The 19,415-nt window shown below is 39.9% G+C and overlaps 1 protein-coding gene across 2 annotated transcripts; it reads right to left on the bottom strand.

Annotated features, from left to right (window-relative positions):
- Positions 1 to 45: 45 nt before the first annotated feature.
- LOC311275364 (calsenilin-like) lies at positions 46 to 17,142 on the bottom strand. Of its 2 annotated transcripts, XM_084383841.1 has the most exons (9): positions 16,879 to 17,142; positions 12,301 to 12,475; positions 4,862 to 4,986; positions 2,170 to 2,239; positions 1,761 to 1,831; positions 1,530 to 1,637; positions 843 to 947; positions 687 to 749; positions 46 to 605 (listed from the first exon to the last, which is right to left on the bottom strand). In XM_084383841.1, exons 1-9 carry the CDS (start codon positions 16,882 to 16,884, stop codon positions 558 to 560), a joined length of 771 nt encoding a protein of 256 aa, XP_084239967.1. In that variant the 5' UTR covers positions 16,885 to 17,142; the 3' UTR covers positions 46 to 557. The 2 variants fall into 2 exon arrangements, with proteins under 2 accessions (XP_084239967.1, XP_084239968.1); XM_084383842.1 differs by lacking the exons at positions 12,301 to 12,475; positions 16,879 to 17,142 and adding an exon at positions 6,945 to 7,177.
- Positions 17,143 to 19,415: the final 2,273 nt, after the last annotated feature.

Raw genomic sequence — 19,415 nt, 5'->3', positions numbered from 1 at the left:
GGTGAAGACATTATATAAAAAAGAAGCCATTCATTAGAGTTATCATTATGTGAAGGTAAATGTTTATTCCAGCAGGTTTTGGAACAACATGACTACATACATGACTGGGTATCACGTTTACACAAAATCTGATAACTTAGAAACATAATTATTCTCTTTACATTATAATACAGTAACAAAGTATTGTCATTTGTTTCAAAGTGGTCAATGATAAACCCTCTCGTCTGTGTTCAATGTGCTTTGCATCACATGCTGTTAAATGTTGGGCAAGCACTCATGCTCATCTGACAAAGATTTTTCTTCACATTTCCTTTATGTGCAAAATGAAAACTGTCATGCAAAGAAACGTTTCTTCTTCAAGTGATTTGGTGCATTTTTTCTGCATAGAACAGCTCGACAGGGAAAATAAAAGTGTTTGCCAGTTTGTATTAAAATGTGCCAAATGTGTTGCATGACCCAGTTTTTTCCTTTTCCAGGGATGACTGAAGTTGTTTCAGGGCCAGAAGCTTGCAGCTGGAAGCACTAAGCAGCATTACTGCCGCGTCCGTCTACAGAAACTAGATGACGTTCTCAAAGAGCTGCATGGAAGCCATTATATTTTCATCCTGTTGAGAAAAGAAAACACAAGGCTGCATGAACTCTGACCCTCACCATGTGGTAAAACTTGAGTTTGATGATGGCTTTACCTTTTGGCAGGTTTCTATGAATTCATCGATTGTCACCATTCCATCCCTGTTCCGATCCATTTTCTAGAAAATGTCAGAAATGTAAAAGATGCAATAATATATATTCAGATGCCAAGGATAAGTCCTTCTGCTTTAGCGGTTGCAGAGATAGCATACCTGGAAGAACCTCTCCACATGCTCGTAGGGGGAATCATCTCGCACACTGGGAAAGGTATACCTGCCCATCATGTCATAAATGGAGGTCATTATTGCCATCATCTCCTGCAGGAAACCAGAAACACATACAGCACTGCAGCAGACTTTGGTAGGTTTTCTCAAAAATGAGAATTTGTTTGTTGAACAGCTCAGTGTCCAGGATATAATGTTAGCAGTTAATGGTTCTGCAAACCACAGATGTACACAAGTTTTCTATGTGTCATACGCTTTGTGCCATATTGACATTTGTACAAAACGTGTCATATCATGACCAAATTACATGTTTATTACCTCACTTTCACATTTGGAGGATACTTTTGATGAGGGACAGCAACGTTTAAAGCCTGACACCACTGGATGTTTTAAAGGAGACCTTGGGACATTTACAGCTGTGTTTGTTGCGACCAAAACCTTGTTTTTCACAGGAAGTTAGGCCATCTACAGCCGTGTTTGTGGTGACAGAAACGGGTGTTTTTAGGGAGACCTCCAGAGATTTCCAACTGTTTGTGAAGACCAAAATCTTGATAACCATGATGTTTTCTTAACCAGAGCATAAGCATAACGAAACATAACCCTTTAAATTGTCTGTGGTTTTGCAGAAATAAACTGAGCTTACATTTTTTCATGCGATTGGGTTGCGTTATGTACCTCTTTAGTGATGTAGCCGTCTTTGTTGATGTCATACAGGTTGAACGCCCATCGCAGTTTCTCTGGAACAGAGCCTCTGAGCAGCACCGACAATCCAATCACAAAGTCCTGGAACAGCAGGAGGAAGTTTAATAATTAACTTTCTTTAAAAACAAAAGTCATTCTGGTTAAAACTAAACCCCGGCCACCCATGTTACATAACAACAAACATGCAGTCCCCAGTGAACTCACTTCAAACCGGATGGAGCCACTTCTGTCCATGTCGAATGCATTGAACAAGAAATGTGCGTACATGGTTGCATCTGGGAAAACACAATGAAAATCCAGGGGCATTAACAGGATTTGGCTTTGTTTGATGGCAATATTTATTTATACTAAGGGTCAAGGTTTTGCCTACTTGCCTTACAACTTTAACACGTTTTTTCATGGTTTCTTTCACTCCACACAGATGAAATAAAATAAAGGTTTTGATGAGGATAAACTGCCTAAATTGTCATTCTTCAGACATTTTGAAATCAACTTGTCAAATTAAGCTTGCTGTTCCAAACGTCAGCAAGATTTACTGAGTCAGTGAAGGCAGCCTTGTATATTCTTGTATAATAACATGAGCATGAGCATATAATTGCATGAGTTCCTGTACCTCCTTGTGGGAAGAACTGTGCGTAAATGCTCTTAAAGGTTTCTTCATCCACGAGCCCACTGGGACACTCCTGTTGGAAGAAAAAACATGAACATCTTTTAAGTTATTGATTATATCATTATTATTGTTATTATTATTATTGTTATACATCTAATTCTTAAAGATTTCATCTTTTGCTGTTTGTGAGATAACCTTTATTTATTCAGGGAGGGTTCACTTTAGAGTGATGCTGTCTTTTTCAGGAGCACTAGAAAGAAAGAAAGCTTCATAGAGGTTTGTTTTTAGAAAAAGGACCCCCTCTTTTAAACTATAACTCGTCACATTTCCTGGTTAATAACAGATCTCTAGAGTTAGTGTTACTGACATTCATCAGTCATTGACATTGTCATGCTGTGCTGATACAGTCCCTGCATGCAGTGCAGGAATGTGGCCACTAGAGGATATCTAAAGCGCCAGTACAATAGGCTCTTACAGTAAGTGAAGCCTTCTGTGCTTTTTATTTATTTTGTTCATTTTTTTTTTACTAATCCTCATAATGCAGCGGCCTCAGATTACTACAGTAATGGAAGCCCTGATGGCACATGTGTACAAGCTGGGTTGAGGTCAAAATACAAGCGGTGCAAAGACAATGACACAGTTCAGTAACAGCACAACAAGAACAGAGAGAAAAAGCAGGGCAGGGAAAATTTGATTTTGAAGACTAAAATCAATTAAAATGGCCTGTTTTTCAACAAATGTCACTTAGCAGAGCAGTCTGCCACCAGTGGGCAGAGAGCAGTGGGAACATTTCTAATATCACAGGCCAAACAAGTGAGTCACATGTAATAATTTCATCTTCCAGGCTTTAGGTGTTGCCAGCTCATTGTAAACATAAGTTTTCATTACATCAACAAATCACTTAGAACTTAAACAAGCTGCTAAATACACCTTTTTCATCACAGACATTTTGACTTGTGATAGCAGGAAAGCGTAGGTCGATGTCATGACATTAGTGGTGAAGGTCTGTTTGACTATTAAAGACACCACATAAAGAGTTCATTACAGTTTTGCTTACACTGAACACTTGTCACCACAACTCATTATGGGTGTCATTAAGGCCTCAGAAACCTCATAAACCATTTGCAAGCCTTTTAAAGCCGACTTTGTTTACATCAGCTTGCTCCTGGTCTTCTTCTCCTCCTCTTTAATGACTCTTTGCTACCATTGAAGGCACATTACAGTCACTATCTGTCGATATGCATGCGCCTCTGCAGATGGCAAAAATATTTACCATGTCACTCCCATGCCCGTGCATATGCATACTTGTGCGTGTTTTGGTAGAACACCAAATTTGGTAGAAAACAAGTTTCTATCTGCACCCGGATAACAAAAGTCAAACGGCAGCTATAGGACTTTCCCCTGGCTCCACAGAAAAACTAGCTGCGTGCACGGTTGCATATTAGCGTGATTTCTTTTCCTTAAGAGGGTTCTGCTCAGTCCTGCTCTACTCTGCTGTGATTGGCTGGTACCACTGGGGTGTGATAGGCTAGTACTTACATGTTTGTGATTCAATTCAATTCAATTCAATTCAAAACACTTTATTTGTCTCCGGGGGACAATTAAAGATTGGAATGCTTGATTGTGCTGTCAGTGCATGTTTAGATATTGACAGTTGGGAGTAGTTTAGGAACAAAGTTGTGTTGGATGATGGGTCCAACTGATAATTCTCAAAGAAAAACAGGCTACTATCCTACCTGAAGTCAAAAATCAATATGAACAGATCATTTTTAGACAAAGCTGAGCTATTTTCCTCAGAATCTTCTTTTACTATTTTAACTTTTCAGTTAGGCAGTTTGGTAAGGTTAAGGCTGGGGTTAAGGCTTGGGTAGGCTACCTACACCCAGGTGTAGGTAGCCTACATCTGGTGCACCTGGTAATATTAAATCATTACAGGCACCTGCCCATCAAAACACTGCTTCACAGCACCACCGGTGGTCAAAACCTGCACAAAGTACTAACATTTTCATGTTTATGTGCAAATTTTGTCATTTATATTGAACATCTCATGCAATAAAACTGTTTTTCCAGCTTTAAAGATGTGGAAAATAACCAACCATACGGCTAACATACAGTATGTGACTAAAACTATGTGGACATTAATAGTGTTGTGTTATTCATTGTTTTGTCTAGACCCCTTGGTTCTGACTAAGGTCACTTATAAAGTGGCTTGGCCATATGTGAGCCAGTTGTAATGTGACGGGAAAAATAAGACCTTCCTCATCTCTTAGGTTCCTATACAAGCCTGTGGACTAATTGTTTAAGTTGTTTAATGCTGCTTGAATACAGATTTTTTGTGAAGGATGTGACTCTGTCTCTTACATAAAGTAACGACCTGCTTCCAACACATGACAGAAGCTCCACAGAGCCCCTTTAATATTACAACATAAATTTAAATTTTGGACCAACAATTTCTAACCTTTATGTTGAGACCCCCCAAGGGGTAACAACATAAATTTGGAAGTTGCTTTCAGTCTCAAATGTACCCTTAAACCACCATTAATATTATCAAAACTGCAACAAGTTGTTGTGCAGTCATGTCGAAGGATATGTGCAAAAAATGCAAGCTCATCTTTTCAAATCAAAACCCCTTTACAATTTCTTCAGATGATCAGCCACTCCTGATTGTGCGGGGTTAGGGTTAGGGTTTTCATACATTTTTGAAGCCTCTGTAAAGCGACTGAAGCTCCTTCCTGGTGAACTGTGTCTGGGCTTGGAGCTGGTCGAGGCCCTCGGGTTGGTGACGCACCATGGAGAGTTCAAGGTCGCCGTCACAGCTGTCTGTCAGCGGGAAAAACAGAAAAAAAACAGGGGTGGGAAAGAAGGGGAGGAAGAAAGGAGGGAGGAAAGAGCGGTAAGACGAGAAAGAAAGAAAAAAGGAAGGGAAGGGAGGGCCGAATGTGAAAATACTAGAAAATCAAAATAGATGGGAGACGGAAAATCAAAACGACTGCACATAACTCAAAATGCTCACCATCTTTACACACACACACACACACACACACACACACACACACACACACACACACACACACACACACACACACACACAAAAAAAACAGAAATGGAGAGGTTTAAGAAGGAAAGGTGAGAAGAGGAGGGAAATGGGCAGGAGATAAAATGGGTTAAGAGTACAGTATTGAATCAAATGGTGACACAGGGAAAGATGGAGGGCATTATTTTGACAGAGAGGTAAATAAATATGAGCAAAAGCAACTTGTAGCTTGGAGAAATAGCTTTGGGAAGAAATTAGCTTGATTAGAGGAAATAAGCAGATATACAGTACAGGATAACTAGCAGGTAAGTTAGAGCAGTTTGTTAAGGAAAAAAGACCTTGTGGACACTCGGCTGTGTCCAAAACAACTCCCTCTTCCCCTATCTCCTATGTAATGAATACATAATAGGTTCATTCTTTGCAAAAGAAGTTGTAGAAATTATAAGAGGAGCTCAGTTTTGCATCCAAACTACCTCTTCTTGCTCCATTTAGGACATTTTTGACACCACTTTTAGTGCACTGACACTTAAATAGAACGGGGGTGAGTAAATAAAGATAGCAATTAGGGAGCTGTTATAGACACAGCCGTTAACTTGCCATAAAATCACAGCTGTCACTAATAAAAATGAATGAAATTTCCATTTAAATGTACCAGTGAGCCAGCATGCACAACATCACACCTCTGGTAGCTATAATGAATGTTATTAGTAACACCTGTGTTTGACAAGTCGACATGTCCACTGTGAAAACGGGTTATTATTAAATCAGCCAAAAGGGACAAAACTGACAAGTTCAGCTCAAGAAAAAAACGTAAGGGGAAGGAGTTTTTGACGTGACTGGGGTGAAATTAAACTCAGTAATAATGCGCAGAGGAACACCACCTGAGTTACTCACCGTCTTTACAAGAACAAAACACAAAGTGGGAAGTTGAAAAGAGGTGGAGGCGAGGTGATGGAGGAATGAGAGGGGAGGAAAAGTTGAACAACCGTTAAAATATTTGACTTGCTTTCTGCAGGTTAGCAACATTAACCAACATACTGTAGTGGGCACACTATTAAAGGATGGATTCCCTTGTTTTTTTGGCCTTTCATCACTTTATTTGATAGGAAAAGTGAAGGGGGACAGGAAACAGGAAAAGAGAGAGTGGGGAATCAAACCCTGAGGACACAGCGTCTGTACATGGGGCACAAGATCCAGATTCACATTTTTGTATTCAATATCATTTATATTATCATTTATATTTCATTATATTTATACATCATTTTATATATTTATATATTATTATTTGGCTTTTCAGGGCTTTATTTGACTGTACAACTGAAGAGTGGCAGGAAAGGGGATGAAAGAGAGAGGGGTTGACATGCAGCAAAGGACCACAGGTCAGACTCAAACCCTGCGGCATACACTCTACCAACTTTAAACATCATGTTAAAATATCAGTATGTACACTGAGAGTTTCTGTTCACTGCCGGTATGAACAGGAGGAACGATTACAGTGACCACAAACACTTTCTATGTACCTGAGGGTTATTCTAAATCATTCGAAGAAGACTGATACATACATAATATTTTACAGCTGGCTTTTGGGACTGCTGTTCCTCCTCATGTCTACAGTACTATTACAGTCAGAATAAATACAATAAAATTGGAGCAAGTTTGACAAGATCATTGTTCTAATGCTGCACAGAGCAAGATTTTAACATACAAACATCCCGATTTCACTTCTTCAAACTCGCTCTCTTACCTTCCAGTGACAAGGGCTCCCAAATCCCAAATTGTTTGAGCACGACAATAAACAGTCCAATGACAACAAGAATGGCAATTACTTCCATGCCGTCCATTTCCATTGTTGCCTTGCATTAGATATCGCCTGTGCAAAAGCCCTTTTAAAAAACTTAACAAATACGTTTGTAAAACTGATTCTGAACCTGATCAGCTCGTATCCAAAAACATTATCTGCTGCCAATCACCTCCGGCCACATCCTTTTTTTATCAGTGTTTTTGTGCAGGCATCAGCTATTACATTCGCTTAAAAGCAACCCCCAACTTAAACCACTGACCAGTGCGAAAAAAAGCTAATAGGTGGACCGCTGTACATCCTCCTTTAAGTGAGCAAGTCCATCAAGTGCTCCTCGCAAAGAAATATCTAATTCATAGAGCGGTAATCCCCCAAAAATATCCACTTGCAAACGTCCATATCTGTTACAACTCGCCGGCGTTTTACGTCCTGGGCCGGTTCATTTTAGGATGTGTCCCACAACTCCATCAACTCTGGGGCTCCACCCCCCACTCACTCCATCTCCTCTCACTCTGTCCTGTGCTGTGTGTGGTGAGGCTAAGGGAGGGGTGTTTTTGCTGAAGGAATTTCTTTACTAATAGTCCCTGATTGACAGTCCACGCTGTCTTTATTTGCTCAGTCATTACAAGGATGTATAGCTGTAAAACCAAGCATTGATCCACATTCGCTGATGGCTGGGATATGAACAGCACTTAGAATAAAGGAGCCTGCCCTGCCCTGTGTGGCGCTGCTTGTGTCTACTAGGTCGTTTAGCGATACGCACGGTCAATAACAAGGATTCACTCAAAGCTGAAAAACATTGAGACTGTGAAAAACATTGTAGTTAAGAATAGTGAAGTTGAAGTGAATTGTCTGGGCTGCAAAGGTGCACACACCTCAGAAATCAATTCAATTGTCCACGTGCTTCCAGAGTATTGGTGATCCAGAAGGTTACACAAGTCTTGTTGTTGCAATGACGTGAGTCTTTGTTTGTTTGATTGTGCTGTGATGAGAGCAAAGAAGAATCTGAGCTCACAAGTGATGACTCTGCACAACATAATGGACTCTGTGTAAGGAGGGTGGAGAGAAAATCAATTGTTAAGGGGTAAAATGTTGGTCTTAGAACAGGTAGGGAAAAAGGAAGGCCAGAAGTGCATTTGGGTCGCCCTGGAGAGTATGTAAATGTGCTTCATGTCTGAGTTAAACAGCTTCTATTGAACTGGAATAGTGTCACTCCGAAAATTGACTTTATGTGGAAGGAAACCAGAGCCAGATTCTGGTCAATTTTTAAAGAGGAGCAGTAGAAAGCATTCTGGCTGGAAACATCACAAACCGGCATGTTTCGTGCACGGCACAGGACAAGAAGGCTCTACAGCAGGTGATTAAAACCGCCCAGAACATCACTGGTACCCATCGACAGAGCATCAGTAATATCAGAGAAGTGAGGTGTATGCACAGAGCCCAAAGGATACTAAAAGACAACAGCCACCCCAGCCACAGTCTGTTCACCCTGCTGCTGTCTGGCAAAAGATACAGAAGTATCCGTTATCGTACCACCAGACAGGGACACACCAAATAAATAGTTTCATTTTTATGTTTTAAAATGTTTAACATACCATGTTTTACATAATTAACTTTTTTGTAATTAGTATCAAGGCACTACAACTATCACCTTCATGTACAATGATAAATAAAATAATTCTTGAATTTTGAATGTTGATGAGCAGTGTGATTTGATATTTGTACACAGAATTTGTTCAATAAGATGTTGTGGTTTCAGAGGGAGATTTGATGTCATATACAGTATTTGTTTGTATTCTTGTGATTATAATATATTAAGATAGGATAGTTCCTTCATTAATTATATATATATATATATATATATATATATATATATATATACATATGAAAAAACTAGAAGAATGCCAGTCTTGTACAGCTTAAAAGGTTTGTTTCCCAAAATGTGTCAGAATATGAAATAAAATGGAAACTGAGGCTGAAGTATTACATTTTAATTTGTTTTTGGACATAACATGCTTGAGTTATGAGTCTGCAGAGTGTAAACTGTGAGATCAGAGGCGATGAATCGTCTAATAAAATAGTGTCACTATAGTTATCCTTTGCATGTGAATGTGGATGTTTGCTGCGTTTTTGATCTGTGACCTAATCCTGCCTCACCAGACAGACACGCTCTACTACAGCAACATGCAAGATGTATGAGCTCATATGGAAACTCTTCCACCATAAAAATAATGCAGCATTACACTGTTTAATGCACTCTAAGTGCTGAGCTATCCCTGTTCTTCTATTAAATACAGACAGGAGTGAGGTGGCTTAAGCATGCAGAGATGCAGACAGTGCAGCCATCAGTCTCACCGTCAGGTTTTAATGACTGCAGTGAGAGCAACATTACAGCTCAGATCCTCGGACCATCAATCAGAAAACCATCACACAAGTTCTCTTCATCACACAATTAAACACCCTTATCTTTGCTCTCTCTCAGCCCCTCTTCTAAGTGCATCCTTAAAGCTCTTTCATTGGTTTTAGGCATTTTATTTTGTTGGCATGAAGTTTCCTTTGCAAAGAAGTCTTTTTGAATTTTTAAATGGATAGCCATCATCACAGGCTATCCACAGATCTCCTTTTAACAGCTGATACTGTATGTTGATGAAGGTTCTCAGTCATCCAGGTCATGGTAACTGTAAGTGCTGTATCGTAGGCACTGGACTTATAGGGCCCTTATAAGTTCTTATAATTTTCTTATTAACACTTATACACTTATAATATAGAAGTGTTAATAGTAGCAAGATAAACACATTTATTTTCAGATTATAGGACATTTATAAGCACCTATAAGAAACTTGTTAACAGTTTATAGATGCTAAAGAGTGTTAAACTCATGATTGTTTATAATTACATTACAAATAGGCATTATATAGGGACTTATCAAGGCCTTATTACCTGTTAACTAACACTTATTAGAAGACCCTTAACATAAAGTGTTACCGGTTACAAAAGGACATTCATACAGCCCCTTTAGTCCTGAAGACTTTAATTTACAAGAACAGATTTGTCACTTCTGGATTAGTGTGGTGTGGGAGCCGGTCATGACTGTATTGTAACAGAGCACCAGTGGGTTTGCCAGTGTTTAGTTTTGAGTAAACTGAGTGAGTCTACTGGTAACAAACTTGGATTTTATTTACAGTATGAGGTGGAAGAACTCACAGGCAGAGCGACATTTTATAGTAAGTGGTACCTGTAGTTATGCATTGTGGTTACAGCCAAAGAGACATTTAAAAACATTTGTTTCCACATTTTACACAAAATCGAATTGCAATTGTGTTATTCTCACCTTCATAATGTCTAAACAAAGCAGTAGTTCCACCTCTTCTGGCATGATTTTAAAACGTTTTGTGAAAATTTGTTTCAAATTTTTTTAGGCTGTTCTGCATGAGATACACCTGTAGGGGAGTGAGTTCAGATCACCTTCTATTGTGTAGAGACGAGGCCTAAACCAGATCAGAGTCATGACAAAGACCAAGACAAATGCGAGTCCCACAATGCATGACACACAATAAAATGAGGAACATGCGAACCATGGCACGCCTAAAGTTGATCTGGTCCACATTCGGATAAAAACCCACAGAAGACAAATGAGAATTCCTCTGCATTCACCTCTTTTATTGATATATATATATATATATATATATATATATATATGTATATATATGTATATATATGTATATATATATATATATATACACACATATATATGTATACTGTGTATGGGTACGTGTATAAGTGTACCATGAGAAATGCCTTGATAGTAATAAAACAGCACTGCAGGGGTGAATTTTACGTGTGTGGAAAACAAATACAAACACGAAGGAGCTGAAATCAATGTTTTACCCTCCAACAAACAGAATACAATTAGAAACAGTGATATCCCTGCAGTTTGCGGCCTTGACTGGTCTTGAAATCCCAGAGTCCTCGTTGAGACCGAGAAAAGACCGAGCAGTAATGCGGTTGACTCTGAGACGAGACCGAGACCTTTAAAAAGTGGTCTTGAAACCAAGATCGAACTCGAGTACCACAACACTAATAGAGATGGTGGTGCAGGAGACATTCAGGTGCTATAATGTCTACACACCACTAGATGGTGATCAGGTTGAGGAAATATGCTGACAAATATGTCCATTTTAATGCACAACCAGCAGTAAGTGAGAATGATGATGTATCTGAGCCTGTAGAATGCAGTGCTGACAAAATAGTGATTTATTTCCAAATTGTTTCTAAATTAGAGATGCGGTGCTTTTAATTTGATAATGTACGTGTTTTACATACAAAATACATCAGAGCATTTGTTCCTATTTATGTGACTGTTTTCATCCTTGTGATGTCTGAGTCACATGGCCATCTGTCTGCTGGCAGAGAGAGAAGTCAGCAGTTGATTCCTGGAAACTGCAGAGAGATTTTGTCTGTTCATCACTGTGTATGTTACCCAGACTGATCAGTGGGGAAGATGATCGAACACATCAGAGACACAAAGAGATCGTTTACACGTTAGCTGAAATGAATTATGTTGCGATGCTTTGACAGATTGTAGAATGGTCCGTCCTGCTTGTGAAGCACACAGCTGACGGTCTGTGCTGTCTGCAAGCACAGGAGGACAATGTCAATAATTTAGGCAAACCAAAAGGAAATGGGGGCGCGTGGGAGCAGTCAGTGGAAGACACGGCGCTCTTCATCTTAAAGATCTTCTCCTTTTGTGACACATAAATATGATGAAAGGACGTGTTCTTGTTGATTAATTCCTTCGTAAATTGAAACTAGAGTTTAAGATTAAATCATTCCTCATAATTTCTCAGAAAAGAGCAGCTCTATGTGTTTGTCTGTGTGGGGGTGTGTGACAGAGAGAGAGAGGAGAGAGGGAGAGCGAGCACTAAATGGGGAGGGAGATGTGTAGTGGATCAAACTTAATTCTATGAAGGAGAATCAGAGGTGAAAGCGAAAGCAGCAGCGGCCCATTCATTGACTGATTACATGATGGAATGAAGTGGCGTTTGGTGAAGAGAGAGGTCTGTGCTGTAAACGCTGGAAAGAGGGAAAGACGGGCGAGAATATATAGACCGTAGATGGGGCAGGTGCTTTAAAATTCATGTATTCTGTAGTGCTGGAGATTGAAGGCCTGCCCTCCCACTGTACCTCCCTGCTGCTTTGCTCTGCTTCCCCTGCTGTCACACACAATCATGCAGATATTCACTATGCTGTATTGCTGTTTAGGGGTGTTACCCTGCTGGTGTCTCTCTCTATGTGCCTGTACCTGGCCCTTGTTGTGTGGTACTGGCGATAATCCACTTGACGAGACAGCACTTCATCAGAGATTTACGGGTAAGCCGTGGTTTCTGCCACTTGGAGCCATCCGTCTGTCCGCCAGGGTTTGGGTCTTTCCCGTTGGCATCAGGCAGCAGACCGCCATCCACTGCCTTCTCGTTCGCCTGAGGGAGACAGAAAAGAAAGTGTCCTCTGAGAGAGATAAGACGCAAGACATCTGCAGGTAGGGAGAAGAAAGCAGGCACCCCTCCTGTAACTTCTTCCATGTTTTAGCAGAGAATTTGCTCACCAGATGGCCAATAGCTTCCAACAGTTCATCAGAAGTGTGTTAAGACTTGGCAACAATTATATAATGGATTAAAATAACATTTGGTACAGAAAATGAGTCGTCACAACTTTGGCAAGCCACTGACTTTTCCAAGTCTTTTCCTCAAGAAAATTTGGTACAGTAATTCATGCCTTGTGGTAACTTCAAGGATCCCTTCACTTTTCATTTAGCTCCATTTTCAGATCAAAGTTTCTGTCCGACTCTTTGGTTTACCGAATACCTGCAAAACTAATGACAATCCCCATAAGCATCAGCTATACTTTGTATTTAGTGATAATTAGTAAATGTTACCATGCTAACACGCCAAGAATGTGAACATATTCCAGATGAGTGTAAGCCTGCAAGCTAGCAAGCATTAGCTCTGCCATGTAAGCATCTTACCATCCACATACTTGCCTATACTACCCCTGTTACTGGAGGAAACCACACACATTAGTTAGTTGTCCCAATGTTGTCCCTGCTGACTTGCTTACTGACCTCTGACCCTGTCACATCCTGAACATTCAAACGGACCCAGGATACACGAGGCAGCCATCAAGCAGGTATATCTTCAGTCTTAGCTGACGTCTGTAGACTCTTTTTGTTGGTGTGTTTCATTTTGCAAATATAAATAGCGACCACACATGCAGATATCAAAGAAAAACATTATGTGGTGCCCTAATGACCGGGGGGTTCATGATACTGATCTGAGTTTGGTTGGGGCCTTTGATGTTACACATCCTCCCTCTGCCTCTCAACTCATGTTGACTCAGCTCTCTGCTGCATGCTGTCTGGAAATGCCCCTTAAGTACTTTAAAAAAGAAAATGTCTCGGTATTGCATCTTGGTTTCCTGCCTCACAGGCTCATAGGTCTCTCAAGCCAAAAAAACTAGGTGTACAACCCATCATCCACCGTCTGGTACAGGATGGAAGTTACAGAGAGCAGACAGTTTTTCACAGACATATTAGATGTCTCACAAAAAAACCCAATTCAAGCACATTTTGTACAAGTTATGTATTGATAAAGGCTTTTATGACACGACAGTTGTTCTGGCACTGGCAAGCTAGCTCTGCTTTCATAGCTTTATATAGCAGCTGAACCAGCAGCAGGAGTTACACTCAGACATCCAGCCAGCAGGGGAGTACTGATGAACAGATCAATACCTCAGTAATAAATACTTCAATACTCAAAACGCTGCTCATTTGACATTAAAAAGTGTTGTTTACCAAGATTTGTTTTGTTTTTTTGAGGCTGCAGGACTTTTGGAGACACTATCAGGTTCTCTGAAACTACATATATTTGTGTCCAGCATATTTTAACACTGCAGCTCAGAGGGGATGATGTTTATATGTATTATACAGATTAACAAGTATTAAGAAGTTTCTATGTTGTTATTTCCAGGAAAAAGACAGAGAAAATCTAATACTCTGTTAACATGAGCACTTACGAGAATAGGGACCTGCATGCTCTCTCATTTCCACTTATTTGCACCATCACATAACATCTTCTCATCTCACACCGGATGAACATGCATTTCTATATTCAGATGAATATTTCAGTGATAATAGCTTTACATATCTGAGTCGCCGAATTTACGCAGCACAGTCCGTCTAGCATGATAACTGTGAGTCTCATGCAGGCCCCTTCAGTATTACACTGCCACATGCTCGGCTTTTCTCTTCTTTCTCTTCCGATTTTTTCTTTTTCCCTTCTTTTGTTTTCTGGATCTTCACAGACAGTTTTCTTAAAGCCCTTGTCTCCTTTTTCTTTGTCTCTGCAAAGTCGTCCCCCTTGCTTTATAAATAAAACAGCTTTCTTTAAGAGGTTGGTGCGAAAGCAATGTAAAGAGTTTGCAGAGAAAATAGCCAGAGCTTCTATCTGGGGAGCTCCTCTGTGTCCCCCTGGTCCTCTATTTGAATACGAAGGGATGCCAAAGCATACAGAGCTTCGAGAACGTCGCTCAATAATTCACACTCCTTAAAACTGCATCAATAAAAGATCAGAGCTGGCTGCCATGTTGAGGTGAATGATGACTACGAGTAACACACAAGGACTGATACTTCATGGATCACCCAAAAGCCACACACTGTACACACACATTCATGCAGAAATAAACAAAATCACACTAAAAAAAACACAAAAAAAAAGTCAAGCATATGACCTTCTGGAGCATCTGAGGGTTAATGAGATAATATATCAATCAAATAACACAATATGAAGCACAATAAATCATCAGTGAGCCATTTCAAATTTCCGTGACTTCATGCTGAGAAACTATACGATCTGAGAAGACGCTGATTTGGGGTTTTAACATTCACAGCGCTGCATTATTAAAAGCCCTGAAGCCATGTGTGCTGAGCAGCGAGATGCTCCCTCTGATCATCTGTGCCATCGTGAACACCGTGGGCGACCATCCTCCACTGATCATCACATATGTTACCTTTGCAAGCCCACACACACACGCGCTGCTTAAACAAAGAGACATCACAATATCTGCCAGGATTGTTTCTTTCTTCCAGCCCACTTGAAAAGGACACAGCTGCTGTTGGTGGATATTTCAGCACGATGACAAACCTTGTGTTTGCATGTTTTGCATCTTTACATCGCTTGTATCCAGCCTGCACAGCCCAACGCGACTCTCTACCACATGTGATGCTCCTAACTACCTTTTTATTTCTGCTTTCCGTGCAGTTAAGATGTTTTGGCCTGAAGACAAACTGATAAAACACAAACATGCACATGTTGTATTTGTATCTGCCTTGAGATCAGCATAACATGAAGGTGCCCTATGATTATCTCTCTATATCTCTCTTTGTAATCACCAGTTTACAGTCACTGTTTTGCTCATTTTTAACACATTTAAGACGAACCATAATGGGTAAAAAAACATATTAATAGTCATGTCACTTTGATCATGAAGGTGACACTACTCTACAGAGTATACAGGCTACAACACTGAATAGAAATGAGAATTTATAGTAGTTTTGAGAATTTTATAGATCCAAGACGAAACTGACAAAAGGGCAGAACTGAAAGAAAAGATTCAATTACAAATCCGTCTGCTGCTTCAGCACCTCTGACAGCACCGTGGATTTATCAATACACAGAACAGCTCGACTACTCATATTTCAGAGCCATAGAGGGGCCATATATTCTTACTTTCACAAACCTCAGTCAGATAAAGTGATCAATGAGTCAGACGAATTAGATCAAGACATATGCAGCTAAACCACCCCTCTGCCCCCGCACTCTGTCTGCTGCTAGAGGATGGGGAGAGGGGGTGCCAGGTTGAAATGGGGGATGCATTTTAGTGCTACTTCCATTTCATTACATTTCAGAGGGAAATACTGTACATTTCAATCCACTTCATTCTTTGATAGCAGTGCTGTTGCGTTTTTCCGGTAATTACAATAACTGTGATGATAAAAAATTACATTGTGTTAGTTATACACATATGATAACTTTGTGTGACTAATCCAGTGCAGATGTTTGGCCTTTGGGTCCAGTGTTTATCAGTTCATCTGGTTGCCTTTTCACGAAGTGTTATGGTTCTTTTTGTACTTATTATTAATATTTTTTTTACATTTATGGTTACAGTCTATGGTTACAATAGTGTAATTTATTTGCCAAAAACAGCCGAAACGTACAGTAAACAAAGTTAAAGATACATTTGACTAAGTTTCTATGGATATTGTGGATTTGTTTGGCCACAATAATGATGTGAGTCTGCAGGTCCAGACTTTAGATTCAAAACATATGATCAATAACCAAAATATAATGCATTTTAAGAGAATATAGTTCCCAACAGCATATAAAGTAGTTAAACCTATCAACATATGGCATTAAAATGCTGCTCACATGTTAATGAAATAATAATAATAACATCCAAATAATAGATTGCATGCTGCATATAACACTTCTTGATGCCTTATATATTATATATACTTTGCTGATAATACTTACTTGGTACTTTTACTTGTAACTGAGTTTTTACATTCAAATTACTGTATATGTCAGTAATCCAAGTGCTTCTTCCACCACTGGAAATCACAATGCACGCCTCACTAAAATGCTTTTTCTGTCGTGTTCAGTTAAGTTTGAAGACTTTTTACAGAAGATAAATTATGAAGTATTTTGGTCACATTAAGTTTAAGTAACCACAGGTAGGCTAATAAAGGGATATCAACACAACAAATCGTTCTGCATGCCAGTCCACTCAATCAATAACTCAATTAAGGCGTAATAAATGTGTATCGTACCTGCATTGCTTCTGGATTTGAGTCGCTGTTTTTGCAGAAAATGTTGCTGCAATCCTCCGCTGACGCTCCTCCTGCGACCCTTCAGTGATCTGCAGCAGCGCACACAGACAAGAGAGAGGAGAGCTGTGAGGAGGAGGAGGAGGAGGAGGAGGAGCAGAGCTGCTCACAGTCAGTCTGACTCTGTAGATTAACAGGCGGACCTGAGGAGTCGGGAGTCAGTAGCAGGGGGAGTCGTGATCCTCAGCAGAAAACAATAAGAGCATCAGATCTGCTGAAGCTGGTCTCAACAAGTGAAGAGGAGGCAAACAATTTATAGAGCGAGGTGTGGATGAGGCGCTCACATCGTGACAAACAGTATTATTAGAAGTGCCAGACATAATATAACCAGCAGTGACGGGTCCAAACTCAGACAGTGTGACTCTCTGAGGAAATTAAACAAGGATTCTGCATCCTTTCCCTGCGCTTTGCTTTTTCTTTATAATCCTGCTCTGATATAATGAAAACAAGAAGAGTATTATATTATTAGATTTACAGCTCTCTCTCCATCAATCCTGCAGGCTGCTTGTGACAATGTCTCACTTTTTGTTTGTGGGGACAAACTTTGATGTGTCACTTGAAAAAAATGCACACAATTTGCAGCATCAAAATGACAACATCAACATGCAAAACTGTAATTTATTGTGTTTGATATAAAGGGGGAAAACAAGCATAATTTGTCATGTAATGTTTTTTTTATTATTATTATTTCAGTGCTTAAAGGTGCAATGTGTAATTTTACTTCAAAAACTGAATTAGCATGCTAACCAGCTAGCTCCAGCAGGCCAAGGCTCCTGTGCTAGTGGTGTTAACGCCCACACTCCCCCATTGCTCCAAACTCCCAGTCCAGTCACACTCAAGCCAACTAATAAGACCACTAGCTACACTGCTAACTGAGCTAACGGAGGCTGCAGTTAGCTGCTACAGCTGGCCGATTATTACATACTGCACCTTTAAAGATAAAAATCTATTTATTATGTGATGGCTCCCTCACACATGAGGGTGGATTTAGATGGTTCGTGGTTCAATCGGGTCTTGCCAAACCAAAGAAAACAATAAAACATATTATAGACAGGCTGCAACGTCGGTCTGTAATGTGCTGAAACCACAGTGTCAAAATCTGACTTTGAATTTGACATTACGAGGCAGCGTTCACTTTGTACTGTGCACCTGTTCTATTCACGGTTTCACATTAACTTGAAAGGTAAATTAATACGAGCGCAGGAAGCTGCCTCCTGTGCCCAAAATATGCCCTGACATTGCATCAGTGCCTCTTCTCAAATTCTATGAAAGTCATGAGGAGGACTTTTTCTTTTATTGTCTAGGGGAATCTGAAAAACACAACAACAAAAAGAAAACGGATGGAGACCAACTGTGATGCAGGGAAAGAGGGAAAGATTTTAAGCGATGCATTGAAAGAAGTAAATATATATTTCACTTGCGTGCATACTAATGGCTATAAATCAGCATAAATGTGCCTGCTAGTGTTTTTCTTTAAAAAAAACAACAAACTAATGGTGGCTGGTTGTTCCTAAAGTATTGGATGAACCATAATAATATCATTACCATCATGAAACCTGGAGAAATTCAATATTTCTGCACTGTGTGTCCTTGTGGCTCTTATCTTCCTACAGGTCTGTCTCACTCCTGCAGACACTGAGGTTATTTTTAGCTTCACAAGTTCCAGAGAGCCTCCAGTTTCCCTGGTGCCTTCCACATCAGCTCAGGGTTTAATTGAGGGTGTGTGTTCGGTGCAGATGTGCCTTTTGAGTGTGTGTTAGTGTGTGTCTGTGTGAAATGGAGTTTCTTTTATTTTCCCTCTTTCCTCATAAATGTTGCATTTTTTCCCCCAGAATTTGCCACAAACGCTCACATGCATGGCTGCACGCATTTGAGGGCATATTCACACTTTGTCTCCAGCTGCGCCACAAATATCCACCACTTCTCATCCTTATGTATGATGGCTGACATTAAAATAACCTTTAAATATAATGTAAAACCTCCTTATGAGTTACTCACATGTTTGTGTAATGGGTGGTGATGAAGATAAACAGCTTCATGGCATACTTGTACAGCTCTGTGGTTGTAACTCTTCCCCCAAAGGTTCAAAAATATAGTAACCAAAATTAAAATCTCCAAAACTTCCCAAATAAACAAAACTATACGATAAACACTGTGTTGTTTTCTAAGATCTGACCTTGGTGAAAGATCTTTCTAAGAAACAACACATAAATAAGAGTCTACAGCCATGCTAGCCTTGCTTTGCCTTGAGCTAAATGCTAATGTTAGCATGCTAATACGCTCACATGAAGGGTTACCATGCTGATGCTAAGCAGGTATAATGTTAACCATGTTCACCATCTTAGTTTAGCATATGATGCTAACATTTGCTAAGAAGCGTTAAACAGAAAGTAGTTTTGCAGGTATTTGGTCTTAAACGAAAGTTGCGACAATTTTAAATTTTGACCTGATGATGCAATAGATGCAAAGTCAGAGGATCA

Source organism: Pagrus pagrus (assembly GCF_965226575.1).
Source record: "Pagrus pagrus genome assembly, chromosome: 19".
Taxonomy (NCBI): domain Eukaryota; kingdom Metazoa; phylum Chordata; class Actinopteri; order Spariformes; family Sparidae; genus Pagrus; species Pagrus pagrus.
The sequence above is the reverse complement of the archived record's forward strand: the minus strand, read 5'-3'. Positions and strand labels throughout refer to the sequence as shown.